This window comes from Triticum aestivum, chromosome 1B, assembly GCF_018294505.1.
Source record: "Triticum aestivum cultivar Chinese Spring chromosome 1B, IWGSC CS RefSeq v2.1, whole genome shotgun sequence".
Taxonomy (NCBI): Eukaryota; Viridiplantae; Streptophyta; class Magnoliopsida; order Poales; family Poaceae; genus Triticum; species Triticum aestivum.
The window spans coordinates 626250413-626262972 of NC_057795.1; the positions used below are offsets into that span (position 1 = coordinate 626250413).

Here is a 12560-nt window from a genome sequence, read left to right on the forward strand (position 1 = left end):
TACTAATACTACAGAATGTTCTTGTATGCCCAATACCTGGTATAAGCAGTGATTTCAAATCCAGAAGTGAATCATACTAATTTCCTTTACGTAAGGCAGAGTTGGGTTTTTGGGGTTGATAGTGGAAAAGTCGACAGAGAAGGATCAGCATATCCTTGTTTAAATAGGTCCACTAGACCTTAGCTACTTAATTTCATGGTATTTAGCATGGACGATAGAAGATTGGAATGATGGTATCAATGTGCCGCATTGAAATGAGAGTGGCTATATCGCTATCAATCAAGGTGGGACAGATCAGCCATCTCCACAGATTGCTAGTTTGCTGAAAACAATCCAGCTTTTGCCAAAAGAAAGCCAAACTCTCATCCAGATGCATCTCGATTCACATTTCTATATGATAATATGCACGACCGATTCTCGTATCTGCTGATACAAGAGATTCTTTCCAAAGATAACCCTAACCCCTGGGTGGGCGAAAGATGGAGACAATACTGCCGTTGAAGCGCAAGAGTGAGCAGCAGTCCGGTCAGCCCTTGCTTTCTCAACTTGAGCAGGAAACTTCCAACCAAATAGGAGGGAGGGGCACTCTCAAATAGGAATGCAAACAAAAAATGCGTGCTCTTGAGTGTCAATTCCTCTTCTGACCGAAGTGAATAACAAACATCCCTTCCATCTGGACACTGAATAATGAGAGAATCGTAGAAGTTATCGGAATCCGGGGCTAGAGTCTTTGGCTGAACATCCACAGATGATCGATTCCCTGCGCTAGCAAGTATTGGATTGGAGTGGGGGTTAGTTGGCTCACCATATGGTATAGATCGATAGATATATTTGATACGTCCTATAACATGGAGACGGAGATAGCCAAGCCCCTTTCTCGAAAGGCAAACCCTCTTTATCATCCAACACAGGATCTCCCTATGGAATACCACCATTGTCTTTCTCCATCTCACTCAATAGTATATATCGGTATAAATAGCTCAGCTCACGAAATAGAGCGAGCAAGAGCTCGAACTTGGTAGGAAAGTTCGGATAAGTCGACCCGACTCCTTAGTGCAGCGTACACTTGCTGAAGCAAAACGAGGCTCATCCATTTGTTTTGATCCGAATCACACTCTAGACTAGCTCTTCTTATAGAGAAGGAACTCCACTTTGACAGTCATATGAGAGGGAAGAGACTCAAAGTTGATGAGAATAGTCGATTTGACCGGTATCACGAATAGCAGTTTTAGTAGAAAAGGGCGTTGATGATTGAAAGGATTTCTCCTCGAACCACTAGTAACTATGTCAGCTTTTGTCATTCTGATGATACTGAATCGGATCAATATTTGGAATAACAATATCTGATCTATCAAATCGATTCATCATCGAGAATGGAATAGTATAACATAGGAATTTGATCCAAACAAACTCCGAATTGGGATTTCTTATTGGATCAGGAATCCCATTGCATTTTGCATCCTTTTCCATTTTGCTTCTTTCAGGCAGTTTTGGCTCGCAATAAAGCTAGGGTCCTGATCGAGCAAGACTACGTCCTATCTATTTACCTCTCCAAACACAATATCTTGAGTACCTATGATGGTGACTACATCTGCTCGCATGTGATGTTTGGACATAGAATCGAGTCCTTGTGAATGGGCAAAGCCAGGTGCTCTTATTTTACAACGGTAGGGACGATTACTCCCATTACTGACAAGAAAGACACCAAATTCACCTTTAGGTGCTTCAACTGCGGTATAGGTAGAAGGAGCTGGTACGGAAAAACCTTCTGTATAAAGTTCGAAATGGTGAATTGAGGTAGAGTAGACCGATGATCCGGTAGTCATTTGGCCGGCTATGGAAAGAAAAAGCTTGCATCTGCTCCCCCTAAACTATAACGGGTCCCATCTCTCTCCAAACCTAACGTGGTAGTTTCCCATCATAAGGCTTTCCATCTATAGATTGAGCCATTACCCACCAAGGATCCCATTCGTTCAGAACTCAGTCGACTGCTTCTATAGATAAGGCGGAACGTCCTTAGTTCGGCATTATAGCACATAGTCTCCGACGCTACTACAGCGCTTCGCTAACTCGAAGCGCCTCGCTATGAGAATGATGCGTCGCTAACGCTCGGCTAAGTCGTCGAACCCTCGCGCTGACCATTCGCTTTCTCAGTAGCGAAAGCTCTTCTCTTTGCCCCTTAACTTCATAAAGTATTTGGAAAGAAAAGAAAGAGATTCTTGGTTTTATTGCTCCCGCTTCCTCATCTGCGCTCGTCAAGCCAACTTTGCTTTTTGGGAGGCGAAAGAGGGGTTGAAGCGGACATGTCGAAATGACAGCATCGAAGATATCTATATACACAGGAACGCTTATTCCGGACTGCGTTCCGGAAAAAGTAGCCTACTTGACAGAAAGGGCGGGCACTCTCGGCGCGGAGGTAGGCACTCTCGTCTTTCAACCCCACCGTCACTTTGAATTTATTGGGGCACTGTTTACTTACAGCCTCTACGAGTTGCAAGTGAATGGGGCCGGTGCGTGGTGAACGGAAGGGTTCATCAAGCCATTTCTCGCCTTAACCCCTAAACTAAATAGGAAGAGGGGTACTTGACTAATAGGGGGCAATTGCATTGCACCTGACTGTGAGGGACCTCTTGATACCTTATGTTCACTTCCTAACTAGTAGCCGGTTTCCTGTCGCGGAAGCCTTTTCCCAGTGCGCGGAGCCCCAATGAGGAAGGTGTTAGTGCTTTCTCATGGGGTCAATAATGCTAATCCCTCTTTTTGTGCCGGGAAGAAGATAAGAAAAGGCGAAGCCTTCTCTTGGTTTCCCAACCTCTTGCTTCTAAAGGCTGCCCTCTCTCGGCTGGATTTTGGTCCAGCCTACTGCGAGGATCCCATATCCCGTACATCGTCTTTCTCCCTCCTGGGTTCCCGTGGTTCCTATGCCGCCGCGTTTCCCGGTCCTTTTCTTTTAGTGCTTCGACCCGAAGATATAGCTTGACGCGTTTTTCGTGGATAAGATGGCAGCGCTCCAGCTCACTAAAGAATGGGACGGCAGTGGTCCGCCGGCAAGCTCGTTCTGATCCTGGACGCAGTACATTGGAATCCTGAAGCACCACCACGAACGCTACCGCGCGTGCGCCTGCGGTGTGGTAAGGCACCACCCTGTTGTGCCAGCAGCCAACTCCGGCGTGTCAGCTTAGTTATCGTCATCAAGCCACAACCTTGATGTCTAGCTTCCCAACTGGTAGACGGTTCCCTTTCCCCGGATCAATGAAGAAGGGAGAAGTCAGTTGATTCCTCCGAAGAACCGGAAGCGAAGCGCTATGCCGGGGCGAGGGGACGGGAAAAGAAACTGCTCCGAAGAAAGATATTGGGGTTCCCAATGCTTCTCCACGCCCAACGAGATGCGCCAACCTCGGGATGCTTTACTCCTAACCCCACGGCGGTTCCGAGACGGAGCTTAACCTGAGTCTCTGTTAAGAACGGCGATGATCTACGTTTCACATGGCACACGATTCCATGGATAGTTTCATTCGAGATCGTGATGGAGGACATAGCTTACGATCATCGGCTTTGATCATGCCACTAGGCATTTGATTAGGACATTGCACAATGATCCGAACACTTTGTCGCATCTCTTCAATACGGATACAGTAACGATCATAGCGATCTCCTCTGGTACCTACTGGTACGTCAAGATCCGATTGGTCATGAACATCATAAGGTGCTGCTCTTCGCGAATCCCAGCATACCCCAGGTTGGGATGGGCAGGCCCACCACTTCACTTTTGCACTTTCACTTAGGCCCGGGCCAAGTCAGTGGGGGGACCCTGTCGGGCTCCTTCCCCCCCAAAACAAACTGTACGTGGGAGTTTCCCTTCATACGGCTCGAATCATTCTCAAATGCCCCAAGAGGCATCTTTCCTTATGATCTGGTGGTTCACACGCGCGCAAACGAGCACCAGCCGCAACAGCAAGGAACTATGACCAATAGAGTCAGACACAGAGCGTCATACTTCTTTATCTTGTGATGGTTGAGGAGTTTCTTTCTCAGAGGGTGCGGGACGCTTGCGGAGTCCATGCCTTCCGTACCACCACAGGTCGTTCTTGGGCAGATCCCACTCCTAAACATAAGGGAGGGATAGGGGGAAAGCGGCCCTAAAAATCATATAAATAGGGTTGTAGAAAGACCAGTTTCATTCAACGTTCCGGGGCGCCCGATTCGATCGACGAATTTGGCGAGCTGATCCGCTTTGATCCAGGAGAAAGCCCAGTCAGCCACCTTTTCGGTGCAGGTCACGTGACCTACAGCTCGGCCTTCGCTTTTTGAGACTTCCTCTACCCACATCTCTATGTGCCCGCAGCACTTTCATATGGAGAAAGATGGGCTTACCATGTTCCATCAATAGCACCTAACCTATGCCGATTTTGGCGGACCGTGCTCCACCCCGGTGAACTCATGCGGTTCTGACGTGCCCAGAGGCCAGAGGCGAATCCGTTCACGGTCCGTAGGACCAACACCATTCGAAGGTTGATGGCCCGCCCCGCCTAGAATAGGAATCTTTGACTGGGCTTACACACATTCGCTCACTTACGCTGTCCCCCCTCAGCTCACCCTAGCCCCGGGTATGTCGTCTCCAAGGCTTCACACAAAATCTTCACTGACAACATATGCATGCTTTTGTAGGGTCAGGCAGAACCATTGTTGCCTGATGGGAACTTCCCCCATATTGCTATCAATGTCTTCATGTCGCACGACCTCTTAACATTACACCACTGAATCCCCAATCCTTTGCTTGCTGTGCAGTGACAGTACCAATATCCACTAATCGTTGTTTCCAGATACGGTTGCCGGTTGACATCTCTTCTAATTCGTCGATACGAGAAGCAAATTGTTGTGTGGAGGAATCAATATCTCGACATAAGCCAAGAGGCAGATCTTGTGCCACTCCACCAGGTCGTATGAAACTGGCATGCATCCTGGCTCCCGGGACTCTTTCATAGAATTCCAACAATTTCTCCCACTCCTCAAAAGCCCAAAGGAACGGAGTTGATGCTCCCACATCTATAGCATGAGTAGTTGAAGCAAGTGAATGATTTGAAATTCGAGTTATTTCACAGAATAACACTCTTATATATTGAGCTCGTAATGGTACCTCACAATTCAAAAGTCTCTCTACGGCTGAAGAATGAGCGTGTTCTTGGGCCATCGTAGAAACATAGATAGGGCCAACGACGGAACAAACAACAAAACTTTACGACAGCTTTTTCGTACACGTTCACTTGAATCACATACACAAGTGCTCTCTGAACCGTGCAATAAGGTCACCCATAACACGGCTCTCCCACTGGAGTTACCTTAGCCCCGGGCCATGCTATTCCATGATATTGGAAAAGGTTGACTAATTATTATCATCGTCTTGAAAGTTGGGCGCCTTTTGAATATGAGTGGGGCTCCTAGTCTAGGCGGCGCCTTCGTGGAGCCAAACCGAAGGAAGAGCAAAAGGGCGAGGCCACACCCGACTTCGAATAGGAGGGGGGGCTTAGCTCTGGATCCCGCCTGCTTGCAGAAATGAATGGATCAGAAAGGGGGTTGGGTTGTATTTCCGGGCCGGGCAGGAGGTGAAGGCCAGAAGAAGAAGAGAAGTGCGCCTTCCCGGTAAGGAAGAGGATAAAAAGGTGCCGTCATCTATCTCGACCTGTTTCCCGAGGCGTTGGAAATGAAGACCGGCTCAGAGAATCACTGGCGTGCTTTCTCTCCCCCATCGTTTCGCCAACAAAGAAGTCATCCTTGACTTGACTATTGACCATTCCATCCCTACCGAGCCGCCTCTTCGAAGTATTTACCTCTTCCTTTCTTTTTTGAGAACATACCCTTCAAATCAAAAAGAAAAAAAGAAAGAAAAGTTCCTCGTCTGTGATTTAATCGGACCTAAAGGAGTTTACTCGACCCAATCTCCAGTCTCCCGCACTGCTCAAGTGTGCGACTCCGTATGAGGACCTCCTTCCCTTTTCCTCTGCCCACTCTCCGTTCACACGGTTATCAAAGCGGAGGAAGGGCGGGCAGCAGGTACCACGAGCCCTCTGTCCCACACATCTATCAAGAAGCAAGTGTAGTTCACCGGTTCCACCAAATGCTCCTATCTCTCGGCAAAGATCGTGTGAGTGTGCAGTTATGCTTCGGATGCTTCGCGATGGAATAGATCGATTCAGTTCCCCTTCTTTTCCGGTGCACTCGCTTTGTATCTCCGACACACAAGGACTGCCCTAGCCTCTGTCCGGTCGATCATTCCGCTGGCATCTTGCATTCACGCCTCCGTTTGACTGCCGCTCGGGAATGTAGTTGTAGATACGTGAGTCTTAGTGGGTCGTTGGCTCCACCTCTTATCTCCTTCTACGACATGATGTAGTCGTCACCATATTCAATATGTCACTTAGTCATATCTGCCTCGCAGCGGGTCAGCACCTCCGAAAGAAAGGGAGGGAGGACTTCATTCAGTGACTCCGCGATCGCCCTCTAAACAATCAAAATAAGGTAAAGCTTGAAGATAAGTTTTGTACTCGATTCATTTCTCAGTCCCTCTAGTCGGGTGGGCGCCGGCCGGCCGGATCCCCCTGAAAACCGTACGTGCGGGTCTCCCCGCATGCGGCTCACGCCATTTGAGGTGGCCCAGCCCAACATTCATTCTAAAATCCTGTAGTGAAATTGAGACTGCTCGACCTCGGAAGCAAATTCGCGTGTAGGCAGCGCTGTCTTAATACCGTTGACTGTATCTATTCATTGATACATTGGCTCGCTCCCCCCTCTTTTTTCCAGAATGAATGAGCCGCTCGGACCTTCCATTTCCGTCAAATGACCCGGCTTCCCCTGGCTCTTCCACCGTCCGGGCTCCCTTTCCTCCCTATGCTCCCCCGGCGCAGGCCCACCACGCTTCGCGCCTGCGGCGTTTTCGCCAGACGGTCTTTGCCAGTAGTGCCATCCTCCCCGCAGGCTGTCTGTATGGGTGGGTTGTCCCTTGCTGCTACGTTCTGTTAGGCGCTATGAATTACAGGAAATTCAGTGGTTGACTTGGACAGCAGGCGGGTTACACGTTCCACTGTGCCGAGATGTGAGGTGCAGGTGGTGATGATCACCCCGGGGTATGCGCTAGCGCCCTTGACAGGCACTCCAGGACCCGCCTACGCTCGTGAAAACCCAGGTCGGTCCTCTGACCAGATGTGTGGATAACGAGGCCACCTTCACAACCTTCTCCCTTCTATCTTTATCCAAAGTCAGGTAGGGCGGTTCGCTTGAGTTGCTCAACCATCCCTTTTCCTGGTGCTCATGACGCGCTACGGAACCTCCACCGTGCTAGCGGCATAGGAGCCTACTCAGCGTCAGCGGCTTCATGCCGCACTGGAGTGATCCAATATGTGGTTTCGCACGTTCCACCACTTCTCCGTTCATTTCCAATACTGATCGTGAAACACCATGAGCAGCAGGATGTTGAGGTCCGAAATTCGAAGTGAAATTCTTGATTTGCCCGTTCCTAGTCGTCATGGGAAAGAAATAAGAAAGAAATAAGAAAGAGATTATTCCCCTAGAGCTTGTACAGTACCACCAGTACTCAAAATGCATCTCCGCGCGTCTACCTGGCGCTTTTATTAGCCGCCTTGCATGCAAGCGAAGCGCTATTGGCGGCAATTAATAGCTCACTGAGCGATGATTGATGCAGTCAGTCAGTGCCCTCAATTATTCTATTCCTGATAGAAGGATCATGGCGCCCCGGAAGCATTCCATCCAGCAGCAGCATCTCCTTCAACCACGCGAGGACAAAACTGATGTTAGCTACATTCGAGCGTTCACCGCACAGAGGTGATCTCGAACACTACCTATGCTAATAAATCCAAAGGAAAGGTCGAAAAAATGATTCAATCTGACTTTCTCGGTATTCTGGATTGAGTAAAAAAGGGATATATGAAGTTCAAGGCCTTGCCAAAACCGTCATGGCCCTATTATGTATAGGCCGTACTAAGCCAATAGCGAATAACAAACTCTTTCCTGCTCCCTCGACCTTAATTAACTCCCCCATCCTGCCAAGCCTCAGCTGCCAGCCCATTATATCTAAGCACACTGCGGCAAATTGATACAAGTAGCTAAAGATCTCGCATCCGACATCTCCGGCCGAACGGTTAGGCAACACTAGGGCGCCTGGGTCAAAATTCTGCTTACCAAACAAGATGTCGAGAGGCGAACTCTGTAATTCCCCTCTTGCAAAAGTGATAGCGGCTGTAGCATCCGTGTGGAAGAGGGTAAGCTTTAGGCAACACCTTTTTCAGATTGGAAAGGATGAATACTTGTGTTGGGTCCTGCAGACCAGGATAGCCTCAGATCAAAACCTAATAAATGTACCTGGGGTTGATCATATTTTTGGGGCAATAAGTATTCCGGAATTTGAGCGCTTATGTAGCTCAAAACTCTGCCACCTGAATACTTGATTCATTAAGGTCGTCACCCTATACCCGGAAGTCTCTATCGTTTTCTTTGTCTGTTAAGCTTCACAGGGTTGGGACTCCCTAAATCAAACTGCAATCGTTATTTATCAACCACTCACAACGACACCGAGATCTTCGACTTAGCTTCCACAGGTCATCCACCCGGGGCGGAAGATAACGAAAGGGAGACAAAGTCCTAACTAAATCAACACACAATAACCTCAACCTTCTACCCATTCCATCCATCATATCAGTCGAGTCGAGGAGATTCGTTCTTATCTATAGATAAGGCAAGAGAGAACTTATGACCTCGCGGATGGAGAGGGATTCGAACCCCCGGTATTCCTATCAATACTTCGGTTTTCAAGACCGACTCTTTCAACCGCTCAGACATCCATCCCTGCGCTCGCCCGCCCTATCTATCTGCGCGCTGGCAGGTAGGGGCAACTCTATGTGATTCGCTACGCTTGCTTGCGCCCCACCCCGTAAGCTGACTCTATTGCCTAGCGGTTAGCGACACTTTTCCGGTAGTACGAATCACTACACTTCGCTTCTTTCTATATGATAATATGCACCGTCGGTTGCAGCGCTCCCTGCAGGTAATAGCAAGAGAATGAAGAACGAACGATCCTCAAAAAAATTAGCAGTGAATGAGTCCGACTCGAGTTCGTGAGTCAAAGGCGTGGCAAGAGAGCGAGTTCGACTCGCGAACGATCCGCAAGTGAAGGACCGATCCTTTAACGCCAGTACTGTTGCGAGACTGGTACTTGGCGGCTCACGAGCAACATATAGAAAAAGGTTGCCCATCACTCCCTCGCTCCTATTTGAAGGCCCACCGCTCCCCCTTTCTTTAAGTATCTATCCCGGCTTGCATTTTGGGGCGAGTACTACAGTTCCTCCATAATCACACAGAACGCCCAGCTTCGAAGAGCTGCTCTCTCCCCAGTCCACATCAAGGTGTGGAATTTGGATCTACTGTGTGTTCTGACTCTATTGGATCAAGTCAGATACTAAGCCTTCTACTACTACTACTTAGGAGATCAAATGCTATATTTCAGAGATTGGACTCTCTTACTGTGTTTTTTCAGGGCTGTTCCCGAGCCAGGTTCCCTGGATCCATTCTTACCTAAATGGATGAATGAAGAAGGGGGTATTCCTAGGCACTAGTTATTTTCTTATGTGTGGACTTCGACCTTACAAAGTATGAGTCCGTGCCTTCCTAAGTTGGTCCTGCATTTCCAATGAAGTTTTGATTTTCTCGAGGGACGTAGCAAACTGTTTGGTTGGCTCCGAGCATTCTAAAAATAGATTCCTTCCTGGACAATGTTGATAACGGGAAATCTCTAACCTTCGTGGTGGGTGTGAAGAAGGGTACAACTAGAAAGCGAGAGAATATCTTTATGGATATGAGTCTGAGGCAGAAGTCTCTAAATGCGGGCCTGACGAACCTTTTGTACCAGGATCATCATGAGACTCTGTTTCTGTGGTAGATGACTCAATAGGCAGGGCCTAGAACCTCTAAAGAGGGTGTGACCGATCACCAGATCACGATCAAGAAGAGTCAAAGCTGTCTTACTAGCGCGAGCAATCATCCAACTATGGTGGTTTCTCAACCGGTGGGTACATTTATGTTGCACATTGTGAGTTCATATTTTCTTTTCTAAGAAACAAAAGTTCGAGAAGATGCCATTCTAGCAGGTACAATAACTCCCGTTCGGTAGGCGTCTGCTTTAGCAATGTCTTTGATCCTCGATCAACAATTTGAGGAAGACGAGACAGAAGCCTTTGGATGAAACCAATGAATCTTCCGATCCGAAAGACTAAGGGGCTAGGCGCTCACCTACTATCTACACATTTACTCTTTGGCGTTGGCTCCACCAGTTTTGACTGCGAGTTGCTTTAGTTATCTCAAATCTTTGGCAGGAAGGGGCCAAGCCAAATAGTGCTCTTTAGAAGCGTAATCCGTGCTTGAAACTCCTTCGCTAGGATCCAAAAACCTATGCTTCCGCTCTTCCTCACCAGGCAATGCTTACTCTTCTCGATCAAGATTTTGGAGACTTTGAAGCTCAAGGACACGACAGCGCTTGAAACAAATGCTTTGTTTTGGCACCTTCGTCTTCCTTTCTAACATTAGTAAATTCAAGCTAATGGGACCAGTTTTTAATTGCCTAGAGGGTGGAGAAGTCACATCATCTGAGGTTTGTTGTGGGTTCAATTATGACCCCGGTCTAGAAGACGGAGTGGTTGCACGTGTAAGTACATCATGTTACATATCTATTTTAAGCTAAGCTAAATGCCTAAACTAAACAATTTTCTATTAAGCACGGCATCCTCTCTTCGGGGCGAGCCCTATCGATGATTTCATTCTGTACAATGTGAAACCTGAAATACCAACGGTAGTTTCCAAGTGCCATCTCTATTCGACTCCCATGCTTATTCTTGAACGCTTGAAGGGGAAGTCCGGGCTGGGTCAGCTAAAGGCGGAGCCGGGCGGGATATGGTATTAGCTCTCTATGTGCTATTAGCTTAAGCTTATCACTCTAGCTTATTACCCTAGGCAGAGGGGGGTAGGGGAGCATCACTAGAGAGTCTCCGTACCCGGTACAAGATCTTGGCTTATATAAATTCATTCAGGGTTATGGCTGAACTGGTCTCACCGCTTCCTTCCTCAATGCTAGCGGGACCCTTGCTTTCCATTGCCTTTCGAAGGGGACCGACCATATGCATACTTCTTTTTGTACAACTTTGCTCTGTTGGAGCCTTTGCAATAAGAAAGTGGATTAGGAGAGAGAGCTCGCAGACGATGCTCCCTTCCTTCTATATATCCATATATCTATCGCCCCCGGGCACTCCAGAGCCAGTGTGACATTCTATCCGAAATGCATGCATCTCACATTAGGTAGCCATCCATGACCCCGTGTGTGTTTCCCAATTGCTCATCCAAACCATCATTTCTTTCTTCCATCCCGGAATGGAGATCTGACCCAAGGAAGGAATTGCCTTCTTTCTCATGCCAACCAGATGGATGCGGCCCAGAGCTGAGTGAATTCCCTCTGGGTGAGCGCTATGGAGATAGGCCAGGATCAATGAAAATAACCGAGATCGATCGGTATCCATCGCTCAGAGAGCTGCTTTCTCCCTGATATATGTATCTGCTTTCGGACGGCCAAACAAGCAAGAAGAAGGAAACTTCCATTTCGCATAGCTGCTAAAGTAGTAGTTTTTGTCAAATCATACTTCTGACCAATAGTATCAGTGGCTTTATGCGCCCGCAACCTAGTTTTGTATCTGCATAGTGAAGGAAAGAAAGAAGCATGTTAAGGTGACTTGAGGGAAAGACTGATCCTGATAGACAAGAATGGTATGGTTGGATTGCTAGTGAATAAGCAGCAAGGCTAAAGCAGGGATTGGATTTACTTCTTCTATTGTCAGTAGCATCATTTGCCTTCCACCCTCTGAAGAACTTCCTGAAGCCCTGAGACACTTGTTGCCAATAGTCTGGAATGGAACATTTGCAACAGTTCTTGTAGGCCATTTCTGTAACAGCATATCTCTAAACCCTTCTTGCGGATGGTTCAAAACGAAACTTAGTGGCAGCCCCTATCTTCCCCATTTTCTAGAAGTAAAGGACAATGATCTGACCCAGCTTGCAAGAGGGATAGTAAAACTTAGGAAATAAATCCTCAGAAGTTGAAGAAACCAGAACTCTATCCGAAACTTCTCTCACTGGCCTGTCTTGTTTGTTAGTCCAGGCCACCAACCCTTCTCAGTTCCTGTAGTTCAGTTTCAGATATGAAAGCATTAAAAGCTTCCATCCTATTAATATGTATTCTGCCATTGTTTCATGAGCAAATCTGATCATGTCCCGCAAAGGTAGATCAACACTCTGCACAAAGTTAGTGAGCTCTGACAAAAACATAGCTCTTAAATTTGGTTGGACCATAAACATCCACCCAAGCACAATTATCACAAAGCCTCTATACTCAAACACCATGGAGAAATTGACCCTCCCCAATGAGGTCTGCATCCATGACATCCAGATTGACTCCAATAAGCATTCCACCTTTACTGCCACTGGCTGGCTTGCAAAACCACTTGAAAAGC

At 47.6% G+C, this 12560-nt stretch overlaps 1 protein-coding gene, 1 non-coding gene and 1 pseudogene across 2 annotated transcripts; 1 reads left to right on the plus strand and 2 right to left on the minus strand.

Moving 5' to 3' along the window:
• Positions 1-1503: 1503 nt before the first annotated feature.
• LOC123143169 (NADH dehydrogenase [ubiquinone] iron-sulfur protein 2-like) lies at positions 1504-5223 on the minus strand. Its single transcript, XM_044562018.1, has 3 exons — positions 4739-5223; positions 3497-3740; positions 1504-1798 (listed from the first exon to the last, which is right to left on the minus strand). The coding sequence occupies exons 1-3, from the start codon at positions 5189-5191 to the stop codon at positions 1536-1538; spliced, it is 960 nt and encodes a 319-aa protein (XP_044417953.1). The 5' UTR covers positions 5192-5223; the 3' UTR covers positions 1504-1535.
• A 713-nt stretch (positions 5224-5936) lies between these two features.
• Positions 5937-6515, plus strand: LOC123143177 (uncharacterized; annotated as a pseudogene).
• A 2254-nt stretch (positions 6516-8769) lies between these two features.
• TRNAS-UGA (transfer RNA serine (anticodon UGA)) lies at positions 8770-8856 on the minus strand. Its single transcript has one exon. It is a non-coding gene; the product is annotated as a tRNA-Ser (tRNA).
• Between the last annotated feature and the right edge of the window lie 3704 nt (positions 8857-12560).

Excerpts from the sequence above, each read along its gene's own strand:
- LOC123143169 (XM_044562018.1), bottom strand. The coding sequence starts at position 5,191 with ATGGCCCAAGAACACGCTCATTCTTCAGCCGTAGAGAGACTTTTGAAT. Across the intron at positions 3,741-4,738 it reads GTGGTGTAATGTTAAGAGGT|CCTGGGGTATGCTGGGATTC; the intron begins CGTGCGACATGA and ends TGCCCATCCCAA. Across the intron at positions 1,799-3,496 it reads AATGAAACTATCCATGGAAT|CCTCAATTCACCATTTCGAA; the intron begins CGTGTGCCATGT and ends CGGTCTACTCTA.